This window comes from Electrona antarctica, assembly GCF_951216825.1.
Source record: "Electrona antarctica genome assembly, contig: scaffold_199, whole genome shotgun sequence".
Taxonomy (NCBI): Eukaryota; Metazoa; Chordata; class Actinopteri; order Myctophiformes; family Myctophidae; genus Electrona; species Electrona antarctica.
In genome coordinates, this window is record NW_027637166.1 from 193821 (window position 1) to 217492 (window position 23672).

General features: G+C 44.1%; 1 protein-coding gene across 2 annotated transcripts in view; it reads left to right on the top strand.

Moving 5' to 3' along the window:
• Positions 1-21646, top strand: part of f2rl1.1 (coagulation factor II (thrombin) receptor-like 1, tandem duplicate 1) — a 34855-nt gene extending 13209 nt beyond the window's left edge. For both annotated transcript variants that reach the window (XM_079531936.1, XM_079531935.1), the window contains 4 exons: positions 7675-7922; positions 13539-13858; positions 17135-17347; positions 18267-21646. In XM_079531936.1, coding sequence (XP_079388062.1) covers positions 7675-7922; positions 13539-13858; positions 17135-17347; positions 18267-18561 — 1076 coding nt within the window. In that variant the 3' untranslated portion in view covers positions 18562-21646. The remainder of the gene's footprint in view (positions 1-7674; positions 7923-13538; positions 13859-17134; positions 17348-18266) is intronic.
• Positions 21647-23672: the final 2026 nt, after the last annotated feature.

Consider the following 23672-nt stretch of genomic DNA (forward strand, 5'->3'; position numbering starts at 1 on the left):
ACATCACCTCTATAATGATGTATGCATGGTGCACATCACCTCTATAAGGATGTATGCATGGTGCACATCACCTCTATAAGGAAGTGATGTATGCATGGTGCACATCACCTCTATAAGGAAGGGATGTATGCATGGTGCACATCACCTCTATAAGGAAGTGATTTAAACTGATGTATGCATGGTGCACATCACCTCTATAAGGATGTATGCATGGTGCACATCACCTCTATAAGGAAGGGATGTATGCATGGTGCACATCACCTCTATAAGGATGTATGCATGGTGCACATCACCTCTATAAGGAAGGGATGTATGCATGGTGCACATCACCTCTATAAGGAAGGGATGTATGCATGGTGCACATCACCTCTATAAGGATGTATGCATGGTGCACATCACCTCTATAAGGATGTATGCATGGTGCACATCACCTCTATAAGGATGTATGCATGGTGCACATCACCTCTATAAGGATGTATGCATGGTGCACATCACCTCTATAAGGATGTATGCATGGTGCACATCACCTCTATAAGGATGTATGCATGGTGCACATCACCTCTATAAGGATGTATGCATGGTGCACATCACCTCTATAAGGATGTATGCATGGTGCACATCACCTCTATAAGGATGTATGCATGGTGCACATCACCTCTATAAGGATGTATGCATGGTGCACATCACCTCTATAAGGATGTATGCATGGTGCACATCACCTCTATAAGGATGTATGCATGGTGCACATCACCTCTATAAGGATGTATGCATGGTGCACATCACCTCTATAAGGATGTATGCATGGTGCACATCACCTCTATAAGGATGTATGCATGGTGCACATCACCTCTATAAGGATGTATGCATGGTGCACATCACCTCTATAAGGATGTATGCATGGTGCACATCACCTCTATAAGGATGTATGCATGGTGCACATCACCTCTATAAGGATGTATGCATGGTGCACATCACCTCTATAAGGATGTATGCATGGTGCACATCACCTCTATAAGGATGTATGCATGGTGCACATCACCTCTATAAGGAAGGGATGTATGCATGGTGCACATCACCTCTATAAGGATGTATGCATGGTGCACATCACCTCTATAAGGATGTATGCATGGTGCACATCACCTCTATAAGGATGTATGCATGGTGCACATCACCTCTATAAGGATGTATGCATGGTGCACATCACCTCTATAAGGATGTATGCATGGTGCACATCACCTCTATAAGGATGTATGCATGGTGCACATCACCTCTATAAGGATGTATGCATGGTGCACATCACCTCTATAAGGAAGTGATTTAAACTGATGCGTTTTTAAAAGGTTACAGTTGGGATGGAAAACCACAGTGATGTCATCACGAGTGGAGGGGAAGCGTTTGTATCGACTCTACTTCTGTGTACTCATATTGACCAGCGGTGGAAAGTAACTAAGTACTTTTACTTAAGTGCAGTACTTAAGTACAATTTTGAGGTGTTTGTACTTGAGTATTTCCAATTTCCAGTACTTTTACTTCTATCACTACATCTCAGAGCCAACATTTGTACTTTTACTCCACTGCAATTATTTGAAAACTAGTTACTAGTTACTAGTTACTAGTAACTAGTAACTAGTAACTAGTAGTAACTAGTAACTAGTTACTAGTAACTAGTTACTAGTAACTAGTAACTAGTAACTAGTAACTAGTAACTAGTAACTAGTAACTAGTAGTAACTAGTAACTAGTAGTAACTAGTAACTAGTAACTAGTTACTAGTTACTAGTAACTAGTAACTAGTTACTAGTTACTAGTTACTAGTTACTAGTAACTAGTAACTAGTTACTAGTTACTAGTTACTAGTTACTAGTTACTAGTAACTAGTAACTAGTAGTAACTAGTAACTAGTAGTAACTAGTAACTAGTAACTAGTTACTAGTTACTAGTAACTAGTTACTAGTTACTAGTTACTTTGGAGATTTAATTTTGATTAGAAAACATACATTAACCACCTCAACCTTATACATTTCGGCCATTTGAAAATAGCCGATCTTACAAGCTCACAATGCGTCACAACGCGACGCATTGTGAGCTTGTAGATCTGCTATTTTCAATAGACTTTGTACACAGTTTGAACTTGTGAAATGGGACATTCTGCACAATGAGTACTTCCACTTTTAGTACATTTTGATGCCGATACTTTTGTACTTTTACTCAAGTGCATTTTCAATTCCGTACTTTTACTTGTAACGAAGTAGTTCTAAATTGCAGTATTGGTACTTTTACCTAAGTAAAACAATTGAGTACTTTTTCCACCACTCATATTGACTGTACTTCTATACTCATATTGACAGTACTTCTGTGTACTCATATTGACTGTACTTCTATACTCATATTGACTGTACTTCTGTGTACTCATATTGACTGTACTTCTGTGTACTCATATTGACTACTTCTATACTCATATTGACTGTACTTCTGTGTACTCATATTGACTACTTCTATACTCATATTGACTGTACTTCTATACTCATATTGACTACTTCTATACTCATATTGACTGTACTTCTATACTCATATTGACTGTACTTCTGTGTACTCATATTGACAGTACTTCTGTGTACTCATATTGACAGTACTTCTGTGTACTCATATTGACAGTACTTCTGTGTACTCATATTGACAGTACTTCTGTGTACTCATATTGACAGTACTTCTGTGTACTCATATTGACAGTACTTCTGTGTACTCATATTGACTGTACTTCTGTGTACTCATATTGACTGTACTTCTGTGTACTCATATTGACTACTTCTATACTCATATTGACTGTACTTCTATACTCATATTGACTGTACTTCTGTGTACTCATATTGACAGTACTTCTATACTCATATTGACAGTACTTCTGTGTACTCATATTGACTGTACTTCTGTGTACTCATATTGACAGTACTTCTATACTCATATTGACTGTACTTCTATACTCATATTGACTGTACTTCTATACTCATATTGACTGTACTTCTGTGTACTCATATTGACTGTACTTCTATACTCATATTGACTGTACTTCTATACTCATATTGACAGTACTTCTGTGTACTCATATTGACAGTACTTCTGTGTACTCATATTGACTGTACTTCTGTGTACTCATATTGACTGTACTTCTGTGTACTCATATTGACTGTACTTCTGTGTACTCATATTGACAGTACTTCTGTGTACTCATATTGACAGTACTTCTGTGTACTCATATTGACTGTACTTCTGTGTACTCATATTGACAGTACTTCTGTGTACTCATATTGACTGTACTTCTATACTCATATTGACTGTACTTCTGTGTACTCATATTGACTGTACTTCTATACTCATATTGACAGTACTTCTGTGTACTCATATTGACAGTACTTCTGTGTACTCATATTGACTGTACTTCTATACTCATATTGACAGTACTTCTGTGTACTCATATTGACTGTACTTCTATACTCATATTGACAGTACTTCTGTGTACTCATATTGACTGTACTTCTATACTCATATTGACAGTACTTCTGTGTACTCATATTGACTGTACTTCTGTGTACTCATATTGACTGTACTTCTGTGTACTCATATTGACTGTACTTCTATACTCATATTGACTGTACTTCTATACTCATATTGACTGTACTTCTGTGTACTCATATTGACTGTACTTCTATACTCATATTGACAGTACTTCTGTGTACTCATATTGACTGTACTTCTGTGTACTCATATTGACTGTACTTCTATACTCATATTGACTGTACTTCTGTGTACTCATATTGACAGTACTTCTATACTCATATTGACAGTACTTCTATACTCATATTGACTGTACTTCTGTGTACTCATATTGACTGTACTTCTGTGTACTCATATTGACAGTACTTCTGTGTACTCATATTGACTGTACTTCTGTGTACTCATATTGACAGTACTTCTGTGTACTCATATTGACAGTACTTCTATACTCATATTGACTGTACTTCTGTGTACTCATATTGACAGTACTTCTATACTCATATTGACAGTACTTCTGTGTACTCATATTGACAGTACTTCTATACTCATATTGACTGTACTTCTATACTCATATTGACTGTACTTCTGTGTACTCATATTGACTGTACTTCTATACTCATATTGACTGTACTTCTATACTCATATTGACTGTACTTCTGTGTACTCATATTGACAGTACTTCTGTGTACTCATATTGACAGTACTTCTGTGTACTCATATTGACAGTACTTCTGTGTACTCATATTGACAGTACTTCTGTGTACTCATATTGACTGTACTTCTGTGTACTCATATTGACAGTACTTCTGTGTACTCATATTGACTGTACTTCTATACTCATATTGACAGTACTTCTATACTCATATTGACTGTACTTCTATACTCATATTGACAGTACTTCTGTGTACTCATATTGACTGTACTTCTGTGTACTCATATTGACTGTACTTCTATACTCATATTGACAGTACTTCTATACTCATATTGACTGTACTTCTATACTCATATTGACAGTACTTCTGTGTACTCATATTGACTGTACTTCTATACTCATATTGACTGTACTTCTGTGTACTCATATTGACAGTACTTCTATACTCATATTGACAGTACTTCTGTGTACTCATATTGACAGTACTTCTGTGTACTCATATTGACTGTACTTCTATACTCATATTGACAGTACTTCTGTGTACTCATATTGACAGTACTTCTGTGTACTCATATTGACTGTACTTCTATACTCATATTGACAGTACTTCTGTGTACTCATATTGACAGTACTTCTGTGTACTCATATTGACTGTACTTCTATACTCATATTGACTGTACTTCTATACTCATATTGACAGTACTTCTGTGTACTCATATTGACTGTACTTCTATACTCATATTGACTGTACTTCTATACTCATATTGACAGTACTTCTGTGTACTCATATTGACTGTACTTCTATACTCATATTGACAGTACTTCTGTGTACTCATATTGACTGTACTTCTATACTCATATTGACAGTACTTCTGTGTACTCATATTGACAGTACTTCTGTGTACTCATATTGACTGTACTTCTATACTCATATTGACAGTACTTCTGTGTACTCATATTGACAGTACTTCTGTGTACTCATATTGACTGTACTTCTATACTCATATTGACTGTACTTCTGTGTACTCATATTGACTGTACTTCTATACTCATATTGACTGTACTTCTATACTCATTGACTGTACTTCTGTGTACTCATATTGACTGTACTTCTGTGTACTCATATTGACTGTACTTCTATACTCATATTGACAGTACTTCTGTGTACTCATATTGACTGTACTTCTATACTCATATTGACTGTACTTCTATACTCATATTGACAGTACTTCTGTGTACTCATATTGACTGTACTTCTGTGTACTCATATTGACTGTACTTCTATACTCATATTGACTGTACTTCTGTGTACTCATATTGACTGTACTTCTGTGTACTCATATTGACAGTACTTCTATACTCATATTGACAGTACTTCTGTGTACTCATATTGACAGTACTTCTGTGTACTCATATTGACAGTACTTCTGTGTACTCATATTGACAGTACTTCTGTGTACTCATATTGACTGTACTTCTATACTCATATTGACTGTACTTCTATACTCATATTGACTGTACTTCTGTGTACTCATATTGACAGTACTTCTGTGTACTCATATTGACAGTACTTCTGTGTACTCATATTGACTGTACTTCTATACTCATATTGACTGTACTTCTATACTCATATTGACAGTACTTCTGTGTACTCATATTGACTGTACTTCTATACTCATATTGACTGTACTTCTATACTCATATTGACTGTACTTCTGTGTACTCATATTGACTGTACTTCTGTGTACTCATATTGACTGTACTTCTATACTCATATTGACAGTACTTCTGTGTACTCATATTGACTGTACTTCTGTGTACTCATATTGACTGTACTTCTATACTCATATTGACAGTACTTCTGTGTACTCATATTGACTGTACTTCTGTGTACTCATATTGACAGTACTTCTGTGTACTCATATTGACTGTACTTCTATACTCATATTGACTGTACTTCTATACTCATATTGACTGTACTTCTATACTCATATTGACAGTACTTCTGTGTACTCATATTGACTGTACTTCTATACTCATATTGACTGTACTTCTATACTCATATTGACTGTACTTCTGTGTACTCATATTGACTGTACTTCTGTGTACTCATATTGACTGTACTTCTATACTCATATTGACAGTACTTCTGTGTACTCATATTGACTGTACTTCTGTGTACTCATATTGACTGTACTTCTATACTCATATTGACAGTACTTCTGTGTACTCATATTGACTGTACTTCTGTGTACTCATATTGACTGTACTTCTGTGTACTCATATTGACAGTACTTCTATACTCATATTGACTGTACTTCTGTGTACTCATATTGACTGTACTTCTGTGTACTCGTATTGACTGTACTTCTATACTCATATTGACAGTACTTCTGTGTACTCATATTGACTGTACTTCTGTGTACTCATATTGACTGTACTTCTGTACTCAGAGTACAACATCAGGCCTATAAATGTACATTGTAATTTAAATGTCTAGCATTTTGAAGCAGACCGCTTTGCAGTGATCCTGACCTGTGTCGGTCGGGGTATTGTGTCATTTTATGGGCTAAGCCACTAGGACATTGCCCTTGTAAAATATTTTGAGGGTACAAAGGACAGTTGCCAGGGCGGCTGGAAGGCCATTCATTAAGTCTGTGGTTCTCAACCAGTGGTCCGGGGACCGCCAGTGGTCCTTTAGGGGGTTCCAGGTGGTCCCCAGGCAGCTGAATGATGGAGAGTTGATAACCAAATGGACCCTTTTATAGAGGGTTAGATTTAGGAGTTACATTATTGTTAATAATCTGCATTGCTTCATTTACAAGAAGTCTACACAATTGGAAAATGTAGAATAATTGTTATTTTGATCAATGTGTGCCTGTTATCTCTCCTAATGGTACCGACATCATGTTATCTCTCCTAATGGCTCGTACACACTGCCCGATATTTGCTCCGATTATGCTGTCGGGAGCATTTTTGGCGCTCGCCGACAAAACCTCCGATCTGACGTAAAATCGGGGCTTTGATCGGCGAGGTTTTGCTCGCTGTGTGTGAAAGGAGCTGCGAGAAGATCCAGCGCTGATAAAAGCGCTCGCCGACGCCTCCCCGACCATTTCTGAACATCTAGCACGTTTGATATTTGACTCTGTCGCCGACTGGATATCATACAGTATGAACAGGGTTGCGACTGCGCCCCGATAAGGCCTGTATTACAGCCAATGAGAGCTGTCTGTCTGTGTGTCGTGTCGCCTGTATCGATAGATGATCAGATGATAATATATAACCATTATTCCTTTGGGTAAATCCCTGTCCTGTGTCGTACATGGTAGCATCAGCCCAATGTTGCTGTTAAATAAACCATAACCAAATCATTTCACTTAAATAATGTTGACAAAACCGCATCGGAGCAAACGTTTGGTGTGTGTGTGTGTGTGTGTGTGTGTGTGTGTGTGTGTGTGTGTGTGCACGCAGAATTGAACCGTGGGCTGAGCGGTGAGGAGGACCCTCGGGACGGCTCCGTGAGGGTCAGCCTGGCGGACAGGAAGGTCCTGGACGGCTGGCTGACCACCATCTTCCTGCCCGTGCTCTACATCGTGGTGTTCGTGGTGGCGCTGCCCACCAACGCCATGGCGCTGTGGGTGTTCGCCTTCCGTACCAAGAAGAAGCACCCGGCCTCCATCTACATGGCCAACCTGGCGCTGTCCGACCTGATGTTCGTGGTGCGTAAATCCATTTATACCTGGCGCTGTCTGACCTGATGTTCGTGGTGCGTAAATCCATTTATACCTGGCGCTGTCCGACCTGATGTTCATGGTGCGTAAATCCATTTATACCTGGCGCTGTCCGACCTGATGTTCATGGTGCGTAAATCCATTTATACCTGGCGCTGTCCGACCTGATGTTCGTGGTGCGTAAATCCATTTATACCTGGCGCTGTCCGACCTGATGTTCATGGTGCGTAAATCCATTCATACCTGGCGCTGTCCGACCTGATGTTCATGGTGCGTAAATCCATTTATACCTGGCGCTGTCCGACCTGATGTTCATGGTGCGTAAATCCATTTATACCTGGCGCTGTCCGACCTGATGTTCGTGGTGCGTAAATCCATTTATACCTGGCGCTGTCCGACCTGATGTTCGTGGTGCGTAAATCCATTTATACCTGGCGCTGTCTGACCTGATGTTCGTGGTGCGTAAATCCATTTATACCTGGCGCTGTCCGACCTGATGTTCATGGTGCGTAAATCCATTTATACCTGGCGCTGTCTGACCTGATGTTCATGGTGCGTAAACCCATTTATACCTGGCGCTGTCTGACCTGATGTTCGTGGTGCGTAAAGTACCTGGACGATTCTAAAAATAGTTTTCTGAAAAAAAAACATGTTTCCATGTCAGTGGTGCTCAACCTTTGGTGCTCAACCAGTGGTGCTCAACCTTTTTCACATCAAGGAGCCCCAGAATTATCTGTGTTTGGCCGCCGACCCCCATCTGAAAATATGTGGTTCCAGGGACACGCCCCCCTCCAGATGCAAAGATATGAGTTAAAAAAAAACGTTCGCTCTGAAAGAATATCCAAAGATTTCTGCCACATTCAAAGTGCCTCGCTACGAGCTTGTAGAACTGCTATCTTTCCATAGCTAAACTATAACATTGGTGTCTCTGTATCGTTTGTGACAGTCAGTCACTCATATTTGATAGTCTGTTTCTAGTGAAAATGTAACTAATTCAGCAGCAGTAACAATAGCGTTTTCTCTCAGTCAGTTGATTCTTCATTCTGAGTGAAACGGCCTGGATGACATGTTTATTTTTCAAACACAGTTCTTATATGAGGCGATCTAAAATCCCTACAAATAAAACACAGTTCTTATATGAGGCGATCTAAAATCCCTACAAATAAAACACAGTTCTTATATGAGGCGATCTAAAATCCCTACAAATAAAACAGTTCTTATATGAGGCGATCTAAGATCTCCCTATGGGGATTATAATACAAATAAAACAGTTCTTATATGAGGCGATCTAAGATCCTCCCTATGGGGATAATAATACAAATAACAAGTACATGAACCCGTGGACTTAGCGCCCTCTAGTGGACCTAGAGCCCTCTAGTGGACTTAGAGCCCTCTAGTGGACCTAGAGCCCTCTTTTGGACTTAGAGCCCTCTAGTGGACTTAGAGCCCTCTAGTGGACTTAGAGCCCTCTAGTGGACCTAGAGCCCTCTAGTGGACTTAGAGCCCTCTAGTGGACTTAGCGCCCTCTAGTGGACTTAGAGCCCTCTAAAGCTCTCTAGTGGACTTAGAGCCCTCTAGTGGACTTAGAGCCCTCTAGTGGACTTAGTGCCCTCTAGTGGACTTAGAGCCCTCTAGTGGACCTAGAGCCCTCTAGTGGACTTAGAGCCCTCTAGTGGACTTAGCGCCCTCTAGTGGACTTAGAGCCCTCTAGTGGACTTAGAGCCCTCTAGTGGACTTAGAGACTTAGAGCCCTCTAGTGGACTTAGAGCCCTCTAAAGCCCTCTAGTGGACTTAGAGCCCTCTAGTGGACTTAGAGCCCAATAGTGGACTTAGTGCCCTCTAGTGGACTTAGAGCCCTCTAAAGCCCTCTAGTGGACTTAGAGCCCTCTAGTGGACTTAGAGCCCAATAGTGGACTTAGTGCCCTCTAGTGGACTTAGAGCCCAATAGTGGACTTAGTGCCCTCTAGTGGACTTAGCGCCCTCTAAAGCCCTCTAGTGGACTTAGAGCCCTCTAGTGGACTTAGTGCCATCTAGTGGACTTTGAGCCCTCTAGTGGACTTAGAGCCCTCTGGTGGACTTAGAGACTTAGAGCCCTCTAGTGGACTTAGCGCCCTCTAGTGGACTTAGAGCCCTCTAGTGGACTTAGAGCCCTCTAAAGCTCTCTAGTGGACTTAGAGCCCTCTAGTGGACTTAGAGCCCTCTAGTGGACTTAGTGCCCTCTAGTGGACTTAGTGCCCTCTAGTGGACTTAGAGCCCTCTAGTGGACTTAGCCCTCTAGTGGACAGAGCCCTCTAGTGGACTTAGAGCCCTCTAGTGGACTTAGAGCCCTCTAGTGGACTTAGCCCTCTAGTGGACTTAGAGCCCTCTAGTGGACTTAGCGCCCTCTAGTGGACTTAGCGCCCTCTAGTGGACTTAGAGCCCTCTAGTGGACTTAGAGCCCTCTAGTGGACCTAGAGCCCTCTAGTGGACCTAGAGCCCTCTAGTGGACTTAGCGCCCTCTAGTGGACTTAGAGCCCTCTAAAGCTCTCTAGTGGACTTAGAGCCCTCTAGTGGACTTAGAGCCCTCTAGTGGACTTAGTGCCCTCTAGTGGACCTAGAGCCCTCTAGTGGACTTAGAGCCCTCTAGTGGACTTAGCGCCCTCTAGTGGACTTAGAGCCCTCTAGTGGACTTAGAGCCCTCTAGTGGACTTAGAGACTTAGAGCCCTCTAGTGGACTTAGCGCCCTCTAAAGCCCTCTAGTGGACTTAGAGCCCTCTAGTGGACTTAGAGCCCAATAGTGGACTTAGTGCCCTCTAGTGGACTTAGAGCCCTCTAAAGCCCTCTAGTGGACTTAGAGCCCTCTAGTGGACTTAGAGCCCAATAGTGGACTTAGTGCCCTCTAGTGGACTTAGCGCCCTCTAAAGCCCTCTAGTGGACTTAGAGCCCTCTAGTGGACTTAGTGCCATCTAGTGGACTTTGAGCCCTCTAGTGGACTTAGAGCCCTCTGGTGGACTTAGAGACTTAGAGCCCTCTAGTGGACTTAGCGCCCTCTAGTGGACTTAGAGCCCTCTAGTGGACTTAGAGCCCTCTAAAGCTCTCTAGTGGACTTAGAGCCCTCTAGTGGACTTAGAGCCCTCTAGTGGACTTAGTGCCCTCTAGTGGACTTAGTGCCCTCTAGTGGACTTAGAGCCCTCTAGTGGACTTAGCCCTCTAGTGGACTTAGAGCCCTCTAGTGGACTTAGAGCCCTCTAGTGGACTTAGAGCCCTCTAGTGGACTTAGAGCCCTCTAGTGGACTTAGCCCTCTAGTGGACTTAGCGCCCTCTAGTGGACCTAGAGCCCTCTAGTGGACCTAGAGCCCTCTAGTGGACTTAGCGCCCTCTAGTGGACTTAGAGCCCTCTACTGATATTGACGTCAGACTTGGCTGCTTCATTCTCCATATGCAGACCGCGGCCATCTTACCATATAAGGTAATGTAAAGGTGCTAACAAGGTACAACTTCCATTGGCAGCCCATTCATCCAATCAGAAAAGTCCTGTCTGATTGTATTAAACAACGTCAAACTCACCAACATTGCAGCTGTACGGAAAGCTTGAATTATCCTCTTTCTATCCTCAAAGTGTTTGTTTCATAAAAATCCACTGTAGACATTATGTTGTTATGAGCTACTTTGCGTCCTTGCAGGTGATTATCTTTCTAAGTGCTGGAGTTTGGAAGTGCTCGTTAGATATCACTCAACTGCCCTGCGGATTTACCATTGGGCTAGGGTGGGCTGCAGCCCGGGGGGCCCTTGGGAGGGTAAATCCAGCCCTGCGTACCACCTGTTTATAATGAGCACATAATGCAGAGGCAGCAGGACGTTGCTTTACTGAAAACGAGCGCTTCCAAACCCTGATGGAAACATGGCCGCCGTCTAAACCCTGATGGAAACATGGCCGCGGTCTAAACCCTGATGGAAACATGGCCGCGGTCTAAACCCTGATGGAAACATGGCCGCGGTCTAAACCCTGATGGAAACATGGCCGCGGTCTAAACCCTGATGGAAACATGGCCGCGGTCTAAACCCTGATGGAAACATGGCCGCGGTCTAAACCCTGATGGAAACATGGCCGCGGTCTAAACCCTGATGGAAACATGGCCGCGGTCTAAACCCTGATGGAAACATGGCCGCGGTCTAAACCCTGATGGAAACATGGCCGCGGTCTAAACCCTGATGGAAACATGGCCGCGGTCTAAACCCTGATGGAAACATGGCCGCGGTCTAAACCCTGATGGAAACATGGCCGCGGTCTAAACCCTGATGGAAACATGGCCGCGGTCTAAACCCTGATGGAAACATGGCCGCGGTCTAAACCCTGATGGAAACATGGCCGCGGTCTAAACCCTGATGGAAACATGGCCACGGTCTAAACCCTGATGGAAACATGGCCGCGGTCTGCAAACCCTGATGGAAACATGGCCGCGGTCTAAACCCTGATGGAAACATGGCCGCGGTCTAAACCCTGATGGAAACATGGCCGCGGTCTAAACCCTGATGGAAACATGGCCGCGGTCTAAACCCTGATGGAAACATGGCCGCGGTCTAAACCCTGATGGAAACATGGCCGCGGTCTAAACCCTGATGGAAACATGGCCGCAGTCTGCAAACCCTGATGGAAACATGGCCGCGGTCTAAACCCTGATGGAAACATGGCCGCGGTCTAAACCCTGATGGAAACATGGCCGCGGTCTAAACCCTGATGGAAACATGGCCGCGGTCTAAACCCTGATGGAAACATGGCCGCGGTCTAAACCCTGATGGAAACATGGCCGCGGTCTAAACCCTGATGGAAACATGGCCGCGGTCTAAACCCTGATGGAAACATGGCCGCGGTCTAAACCCTGATGGAAACATGGCCGCAGTCTGCAAACCCTGATGGAAACATGGCCGCGGTCTAAACCCTGATGGAAACATGGCCGCGGTCTAAACCCTGATGGAAACATGGCCGCGGTCTAAACCCTGATGGAAACATGGCCGCGGTCTAAACCCTGATGGAAACATGGCCGCGGTCTAAACCCTGATGGAAACATGGCCGCGGTCTAAACCCTGATGGAAACATGGCCGCGGTCTAAACCCTGATGGAAACATGGCCACGGTCTAAACCCTGATGGAAACATGGCCGCGGTCTGCAAACCCTGATGGAAACATGGCCGCGGTCTAAACCCTGATGGAAACATGGCCGCGGTCTAAACCCTGATGGAAACATGGCCGCGGTCTAAACCCTGATGGAAACATGGCCGCGGTCTAAACCCTGATGGAAACATGGCCGCGGTCTAAACCCTGATGGAAACATGGCCGCGGTCTAAACCCTGATGGAAACATGGCCGCGGTCTAAACCCTGATGGAAACATGGCCGCGGTCTAAACCCTGATGGAAACATGGCCGCGGTCTAAACCCTGATGGAAACATGGCCGCGGTCTAAACCCTGATGGAAACATGGCCGCGGTCTAAACCCTGATGGAAACATGGCCGCGGTCTAAACCCTGATGGAAACATGGCCGCGGTCTAAACCCTGATGGAAACATGGCCGCGGTCTGCAGATGGGCAATAATGAGTGTTCTCTCTGGATCTCGTTTTCACCAACAGGTCTGGATCCCCCTGAAGATCTCCTACCACCTCAACGGCAACAACTGGATCTACGGAGAGCCTCTGTGCAAGGTCCTGGTGGGCTTCTTCTACGCCAACATGTACTGCTCCAGCATCTTCATCGCGTGCATCAGCGTGCAGCGCTACTGGGGCGTGGTGCACCCGCTGGCGCGCGGCCAGCAGGGGCAGAACCGCCTCACGGCGTGTGTGTGCGTGTGCGTCTGGGCCGCGGTGTGGCTGCTCACCGTCCCGCTCTACCTCTACGACCAGACGGTCCGGGAGAAGGGCCTGAACATCCTCACCTGCCACGACATCACCAGGTAGACTGTTGTTTACCTCGTTAGCGCATTGCACACCAGCATGCCACGGGCACATGTGGTCACTTTAAGAATAGTTTCACTGAGATCCTTGACCCTCAAAACATAGGTCTAGACACCTTATTTGTTCATTTAAGTGCAGTATTGGCTGAGATATAGTGAAAATTGATTATTTTTAATAATGGCGGCACTCATTTGCATAAAAATGGTAGATGGGACACTTTGGCAACTTTTTAACATAGCTTATTCAAGTAAGAAATATTCCATAATGTGGAGTCAGTTCAAACTCAGTCATTCATTAATTTATTCCAAATGTATAACTGATACTGACTGAATTTACAATTTTCACCGATTTGAGGTATAGTTCAGAGTTTTGGCTAAGGAAAGAGTAATTTTCAAGATAGAAAGGTAATCTTGGGCTCAAATTGAAGCTTAGGGATATGGGAGGTTTTCTATATACAAGTGCGGCAGTGATACTCACCATAATGTGTTGGAAAATAACCATCTTTGTTGTTATTAGTCAAGCGGACAGCATATTCTTTTGTGTTTCTGGGGATGATGTAGGTCATATTTAAAACTATAATGGTAGCAACCCCCCAAATCCTATTCTTCTACTTACCCCTATGTGTCAGGATACTCCATGACAAATGTCAGACTTCCATGGCTATTTATGTAATTTTAGTGAATTAATAATTGCCTTTACACAATTTCACCAGAGCCATATACGAAAAAGGGGGTTTTGAGGTAGGTGGGACCTTTTGACAACTATTTATCATAGCTCATCATTTTCAGCATTTTTTTTCCAATAAGAAAACACTGATTAGAAGTATGTTTCCGGGGGATGCATGACCCCCCCTTTTCCCACAGCCTCCGGGGGGTGCATGACCCCCCTCTTCCCCCAAAGCTTATTGATACCGGGTACTTGATAAGCCCAAAGCTTATCGATACCGGGTACTTGATAAGCCCAAAGCTTATTGATACCGGGTACTTGATAAGCCCAAAGCTTATCGATACCGGGTACTCGATAAGACCAAAGCTTATCGATACCGGGTACTGGATAAGACCAAAGCTTATCGATACCGGGTACTGGATAAGCCCAAAGCGTATCGATACCGGGTACTGGATAAGACCAAAGCTTATCGATACCGGGTACTGGATAAGCCCAAAGCTTATCGATACCGGGTACTGGATAAGCCCAAAGCTTATCGATACCGGGTACTGGATAAGACCAAAGCTTATTGATACCAGGTACTGGATAAGCCCAAAGCTTATTGATACCGGGTACTGGATAAGCCCAAAGCTTATTGATACCCCATTTCATACCAAGACCTGTAATTGATTTGGCATTTCAGCCACATATAGCACCATTTGATGACATTTAGCCTCTCGGACCCAAAACGTAGTGAGACATGGCCAAAGCTTTTTCGGGGGTCCCCAGCCAAACAGGTTGATAACCCCTCTATTAGAGTAATGTCTAGGGCGGCTGTGGCTCAGGAGGTAGAGCGGGTCGTCCAATGATCCCTGGGTCGGCGGTTCGAATCGCGGCTCCTCCTCTTGTCCACATGTGGAAGTGTCCTTGGGCAAGACACTGAACCCTACGTTGCCTCCAATGAGTCGGTCGGTGTGAGCTCGCCACCGTCTGTGTGTGAATGTGGGAAGTGAGGACGCTGGCATCGACTGTTCGCCGCTTCACCTCCCAATGTGTGAATGAATGAACCTTCACCTCCCAATGTATGAATGAATGAACCTTCACCTCCCAATGTATGAATGAATGAACCTTCACCTCCCAATGTATGAATGAATGAACCTTCACCTCCCAATGTATGAATGAATGAACCTTCACCTCCCAATGTATGAATGAATGAACCTTCACCTCCCAATGTATGAATGAATGAACCTTCACCTCCCAATGTATGAATGAATGAACCTTCACCTCCCAATGTATGAATGAATGAACCTTCACCTCCCAATGTATGAATGAATGGACCTTCACCTCCCAATGTATGAATGAATGGACCTTCACCTCCCAATGTATGAATGAATGAACCTTCACCTCCCAATGTATGAATGAATGAACCTTCACCTCCCAAAGTATGAATGAATGAACCTTCACCTCCCAATGTATGAATGAATGAACCTTCACCTCCCAACGTATGAATGAATGAACCTTCACCTCCCAATGTATGAATGAATGAACCTTCACCTCCCAATGTATGAATGAATGAACCTTCACCTCCCAATGTATGAATGAATGAACCTTCACCTCCCAACGTATGAATGAATGAACCTTCACCTCCCAATGTATGAATGAATGAACCTTCACCTCCCAATGTATGAATGAATGAACCTTCACCTCCCAATGTATGAATGAATGAACCTTCACCTCCCAATGTATGAATGAATGAACCTTCACCTCCCAAAGTATGAATTAATGAACCTTCACCTCCCAATGTATGAATGAATGAACCTTCACCTCCCAATGTGTGAATGAATTAACCTTCACCTCCCAATGTGTGAATGAATTAACCTTCACCTCCCAATGTATGAATGAATGAACCTTCACCTCCCAATGTATGAATGAATGAACCTTCACCTCCCAATGTATGAATGAATGAACCTTCACCTCCCAATGTATGAATGAATGAACCTTCACCTCCCAATGTATGAATGAATGAACCTTCACCTCCCAACGTATGAATGAATGAACCTTCACCTCCCAACGTATGAATGAATGAACCTTCACCTCCCAATGTATGAATGAATGAACCGTTGTAAAGCGCTTTGAGCACTTGGAAAAGCGCTATAAAAATGCAATCCATAGAGTGGCATAGGCACATACAAAACAGTAAAAACATAAGTGCAAAGCCATGGCACTCACCCATTTAGGCCCGACGTCGAAATTTTAAAAATGTCTTGACAGTTTTCTGAAATACCTCATGTTTCTGTATCAGTGGTGCTCAATATTTCATGTCAAGGACCCCAAAAATTATATGTATTTGGCCACCGACCCCCCCCCCCCCCATCTGAAAATACGTTGTTCCAGGAACCTCTCAGAAGCAAAGATTTGAGTTAAAAACACTCTGAAAGAATATACATTCAAAGATCCGTGCCGCATTTCGACGATTTTACAAAAATATCAGACCTGCAAGCTCGTAGCGCGCCACCGAGTGCCGCGCTACGAGCTTGTAGATCTGCTGTTTTGCAATAGCTAAAGTATAACATAATGATTTAAAACACCAAAAGGGAACGACCTTTTGACTGTATGTGTAATCATTCCAGGCCCAGTCAGAAGAACATGGCGGCGGGCTACTTCCTGACCATGGCCCTGCTGGGATTTGTAGTCCCGTCGGCGGTGTGCGTGGTGGCCTACGGCCTCATGCTGCGCACCCTGAGGACCTCCATGAGCAGCTCCTCCGTCACCAAGAACCGCAGGAAGGCTGTGGTCCTGGTCATCACCGTGGTGGTCATGTTCCTGGTCTGCTTCACCCCCAGGTCAGTAAACAGGTGTTCAATGTAATGAGACCCATGATGCAGGGATGGTCTTTTAGAGATGAGTCCCAGGATGCAGGGATGGTCTTTTAGAGATGAGTCCCAGGATGCAGGGATGGTCTTTTAGAGATGAGTCCCAGGATGCAGGGATGGTCTTTTAGAGATGAGTCCCAGGATGCAGGGATGGTCTTTTAGAAATGAGTCCCAGGATGCAGGGATGGTCTTTTAGAGATGAGTCCCAGGATGCAGGGATGGTCTTTTAGAAATGAGTCCCAGGATGCAGGGATGGTCTTTTAGAGATGAGTCCCAGGATGCAGGGATGGTCTTTTAGAGATGAGTCCCAGGATGCAGGGATGGTCTTTTAGAGATGAGTCCCAGGATGCAGGGATGGTCTTTTAGAGATGAGTCCCAGGATGCAGGGATGGTCTTTTAGAGATGAGTCCCAGGATGCAGGGATGGTCTTTTAGAGATGAGTCCCAGGATGCAGGGATGGTCTTTTAGAAATGAGTCCCAGGATGCAGGGATGGTCTTTTAGAAATGAGTCCCAGGATGCAGGGATGGTCTTTTAGAAATGAGTCCCAGGATGCAGGGATGGTCTTTTAGAAATGAGTCCCAGGATGCAGGGATGGTCTTTTAGAAATGAGTCCCAGGATGCAGGGATGGTCTTTTAGAAATGAGTCCCAGGATGCAGGGATGGTCTTTTAGAAATGAGTCCCAGGATGCAGGGATGGTCTTTTAGAAATGAGTACTGGTCATCACCGTTAGTCCTACTGGTCATCACCGTTAGTCCTACTGGTCATCACCGTTAGTCCTACTGGTCATCACCGTTACGATGGTCTGCTTCACTCCCATGTAGGGATGGAGCTTGTTAATCTTTAATGACAGTAACCCTTTGCTTCCCTCCTCCTCCTCCTCCTCACAGTAACATCATGCTGGTGGTTCACTACTGCCTCATGCTGGCCGGGAGGACCAACAACATGTACGCCTTCTACATCACCACGCTGTGCCTGGCCAGCCTCAACAGCTGCGTGGACCCCTTCGTCTACTACTTCATCTCGGAGGAGTTCCGGAACCACGTGAAGAACACCATCATCTGCCGCAGCGTGAGGAAGGCCGACCGCATGAAGGTCTCCTTCAGTGCGCTGAAGAACTCCAACAAGAAGAGCAGCGACACCTACACGTCCTCCCACGGCAACACACAGAGCACCAGCTGTTAGAGCACGGCCTCTCAGGGCCACGCCGGCCTGGGGGGGCTTCCGGGGGTCCTGGGAGGGGTTCCGGGTTTCCCAGGGGTCCTGGAGGTCCTTGGGGGGCTTCCAGGTTTTCCCAGGGGTCCCTCAGAGGGTCCCCACTCCCCGGAAAAATGAGGAATAGTTTAAGCCATTTAGGGGGAAAAAATGTCTTCTAAGTTTTCTTGAAAAAACCATATGTTTCTGTGTCAGTGGTGCTCAACCTTTTTCATGTCAAGGACCCCCAGAATTATATGCAATTGGCCGCGACCCCCCCATCTGAAAATATGTTGTTCCACGGACCTCCCCCAGAAGCAAAGATATGTTAAAAAATGTTCAAGCTCATTGTGAGCTTGTAGATATGCTATTCTCGCGCGGCCGAGCGCAAGATTTAAGCGTAATGTTGTCTTATTCGAAAATGGCCGATCTACAAGCTCACGGCGCTTCTCGAGACTGACTTGTGCATCGACTGTTTTCTTATGTTGGTTGACAAACGTGGCAAACTCAACTCCCTGGCACACACAGTGCTTTCAGAAGGGGGCGTCCGCGCGCGGCCAAATTGCATATCAACGCGGGGGGGGGGGGGGTCCTTGACATGAAGATGTTTTGAGAAGCACGTGTTCTAAAACCGATGGAACGATAGTTAAGTCGCCGTGTTGCGTGTTCGGTGCACTCGCTGTTTTTGGAGGCCGCTCGTCGTGGAATGTCCGAATGTTTTTACTTTTTTTATTTTATTTTTTTACGTTTGTATGTTTTTAAATGCACTGAGTTCTACTTCCGCTCCGAAATACCTCATGTTTCTGTATCAGTGGTGCTCAATAGTTCATGTCAAGGACCCCAAAAATGATATGTAATTGGCCGCCGACCTCCATCTGAAAATATGTAGTTCCAGGAACCCCTCGGAAGCAAATATTTGAGTTAAAAACGTCTTTGAATATATATTCAAAGATTTGTGCCACATTTTCACGATTTTTCAAAAATAGCAGACCTACAAGCTCGTAGCGCGGCACTCGGTGCCGCGCTACGAGCTTGTAGATCTGCTATTTTTGAAAGTCCTGTATAAGCAACACTTTTTTTGTTGTTTTTCTTCTTTCTAATGTGTTCGGCCCAAAAAAAATATTTGTTATGAGTCGTCACCAAACGAGTTGTCCCGAGTTGTCTTTTAACTAAGTGTTATGTTATACTTTAGCTATTGAAAAATAGCAGATCTACAAGCTCATAGCGCGCCACTCGGTGGCGCGCTATGAGCTTGTAGGTCTGCTATTTTTGAAAAATCGTAAAAATGCGGCACAAATCTTTGAATATATATTCTTTCAGAGCCAACGTTTGTATTTTTTATTTTTTGACGTCGGGTCTAATGGCTTTAAAGGTATATTCAGTGATTTCACTTTTTGTTTTGTTCTGTTGTGATAATCCTCCCTACTATAAAGTGTGCTGACCATATAAGGAGTTCCTCCCCTGTCCCCAGTTGACCCCTGGGGGTCAAAAAAAACGTAGGTTTCGCTTTTGGCTATAGGTGGCCCAGCCTTCATCCTATCAGGAATAGAGAGGGGCCTTCCGCCAATCATGATGGAGCGGGGGCGGGCCTTGGTGTCCCCCCCCCCCCCCCCCCCCCCCCCCTGTACAGTATGTCTCCTCTGTACACAAATCTATTTGTTTTATTTCCTCAATGAAGTCCGTCGTCTCTTTCCATGGTTTTTTAATTTTGTTTGTTTTTGGGCACCATTTTGTATTCATCAACCACTTAAAGGACCAATTCACCACTTTTCAACCCATCTTCGTATAATGTTCATGATACAAATTATTCTATTCGGTCTGTGTCTCATAGGAGGGCTGTGGGCAGTTCAGAAACCCGTCCACCAGTGACATCATCCAGATTTGTTATATATATTTAGATTTGTGTTATCGTGAGAACGATTGCTTCCATTTATTGCATTGCAACCTTTCAGGAATAGAAAGCCTGCAGTTTCTATTAGCTTAGATTCCCCATCGACGATGTCACTGGTGGAAGGGTTTCTGAACTGCCCACAGCCCTCCTATGAGACACAGACTGGTTTCTGAACCGCCCACAGCCCTCCTATGAGACACAGACTGGTTTCTGAACCGCCCACAGCCCTCCTATGAGACACAGACTGGTTTCTGAACCGCCCACAGCCCTCCTATGAGACACAGACTGGTTTCTGAACCGCCCACAGCCCTCCTATGAGACACAGACTGGTTTCTGAACTGCCCACAGCCCTCCTATGAGACACAGACTGGTTTCTGAACTGCCCACAGCCCTCCTATGAGACACAGACTGGTTTCTGAACTGCCCACAGCCCTCCTATGAGACACAGACTGGTTTCTGAACTGCCCACAGCCCTCCTATGAGACACAGACTGGTTTCTGAACTGCCCACAGCCCTCCTATGAGACACAGACTGGTTTCTGAACTGCCCACAGCCCTCCTATGAGACACAGACTGGTTTCTGAACTGCCCACAGCCCTCCTATGAGACACAGACTGGTTTCTGAACTGCCCACAGCCCTCCTATGAGACACAGACTGGTTTCTGAACTGCCCACAGCCCTCCTATGAGACACAGACTGAGTAGGAAAAGATGGTGGTATTCATAATTGTATCATGAACATTATATTAGTGAGGACCAATAAGTGGTCCTTTCTCTGGACTCATTGTTGACTCTGTTTTACTTTGACCGCCTTTTTCGCCCCCGTTTGGACCAAATCTACACAACCCTGAATAACGGGGTTCTGCAGGACGGGGTCCACGTGGGTCAAAGTTAAATAGTTTACATTCAGTATTGTTCTTCGTTCAAAATCGCCATGTTTTCACAGAACTGTTTCATCTCCGCATCATGTGCTCCGAAAGTTGAGAAAGGACATTGTTGCTAATCGAGTGTCCAACAAAAGCTTACATTTTATTTTATGACGAGCATATTGTAACTCATAGCGGAATTAGATTTTGCTTTCATCTTTCTGTATATATATATTTTACGTTTGTATATATTTGTTTCAACCATTTTGTATTGTTGATAATGGTTATGTTCTCTTCACAATAAATGACATTTGATGACGACTTCTTATGTTCAGATTCAACTATTAATTTATTGTCACGACACAGATAAAAAATTGGCTGAAATATACTTTTACATTTTTTCATTAAAAGGTCAACACTGATAGTAATATGTGCTATAGAGTAGTGGTTTAAAGGTCAACACTGATAGTAATATGTGCTATAGAGTAGTGAGTATATAAGGAGTTCCTCCCCTGTCCCCAGTTGACCCCTGGGGGTCAAAAAAACCGTAGGTTTCGCTTTTGGCTATAGGTGGCCCAGCCTTCATCCTATCAGGAATAGAGAGGGGCCTTCCGCCAATCATGATGGAGCGGGGGCGGGCCTTGGTGTCCCCCCCCCCTGTACAGTATGTCTCCTCTGTACACAAATCTATTTGTTTTATTTCCTCAATGAAGTCCGTCGTCTCTTTCCATGGTTTTTTAATTTTGTTTGTTTTTGGGCACCATTTTGTATTCATCAACCACTTAAAGGACCAATTCACCACTTTTCAACCCATCTTCGTATAATGTTCATGATAAAAATTATTCTATTCGGTCTGTGTCTCATAGGAGGGCTGTGGGCAGTTCAGAAACCCGTCCACCAGTGACATCATCCAGATTTGTTATATATATTTAGATTTGTGTTATCGTGAGAACGATTGCTTCCATTTATTGCATTGCAACCTTTCAGGAATAGAAAGCCTGCAGTTTCTATTAGCTTAGATTCCCCATCGACGATGTCACTGGTGGAAGGGTTTCTGAACTGCCCACAGCCCTCCTATGAGACACAGACTGGTTTCTGAACCGCCCACAGCCCTCCTATGAGACACAGACTGGTTTCTGAACTGCCCACAGCCCTCCTATGAGACACAGACTGGTTTCTGAACCGCCCACAGCCCTCCTATGAGACACAGACTGGTTTCTGAACTGCCCACAGCCCTCCTATGAGACACAGACTGGTTTCTGAACTGCCCACAGCCCTCCTATGAGACACAGACTGGTTTCTGAACTGCCCACAGCCCTCCTATGACACAGACTGGTTTCTGAACTGCCCACAGCCCTCCTATGAGACACAGACTGGTTTCTGAACCGCCCACAGCCCTCCTATGAGACACAGACTAGTTTCTGAACTGCCCACAGCCCTCCTATGAGACACAGACTGGTTTCTGAACTGCCCACAGCCCTCCTATGAGACACAGACTGGTTTCTGAACTGCCCACAGCCCTCCTATGAGACACAGACTGGTTTCTGAACTGCCCACAGCCCTCCTATGAGACACAGACTGAGTAGAAAAAGATGGTGGTATTCATAATTGTATCATGAACATTATATTAGTGAGGACCAATAAGTGGTCCTTTCTCTGGACTCATTGTTGACTCTGTTGTACTTTGACCGCCTTTTTCGCCCCTGTTTGGACCAAATCTACACAACCCTGAATAACGGGGTTCTGCAGGACGGGGTCCACGTGGGTCAAAGTTAAATAGTTTACATTCAGTATTGTTCTTCGTTCAAAATCGCCATGTTTTCACAGAACTGTTTCATCTCAGCATCATGTGCTCCGAAAGTTGAGAAAGGACATTGTTGCTAATCGAGTGTCCAACAAAAGCTTACATTTTATTTTATGACGAGCATATTGTAACTCATAGCGGAATTAGATTTTGCTTTCATCTTTCTGTATATATATATTTTACGTTATATATGTTTCTGTACATATTTGTTTCAACCATTTTGTATTGTTGATAATGGTTATGTTCTCTTCACAATAAATGACATTTGATGACGACTTCTTATGTTCAGATTCAACTATTAATTTATTGTCACGACACAGATAAAAAATTGGCTGAAATATACTTTTACATTTTTTCATTAAAAGGTCAACACTGATAGTAATATGTGCTACAGAGTTGGTTTTCAACCTTTTGATATCGTGTGTGTGTGTGTGTGTGTGTGTGTGTGTGTGTGTGTGTGTGTGTGTGTGTGTGTGTGTGTGTACTATTTTGCACCGCTCTTTAACCCATTCAGGCCTGACGTCGACATTTAAAAAAAAAAAA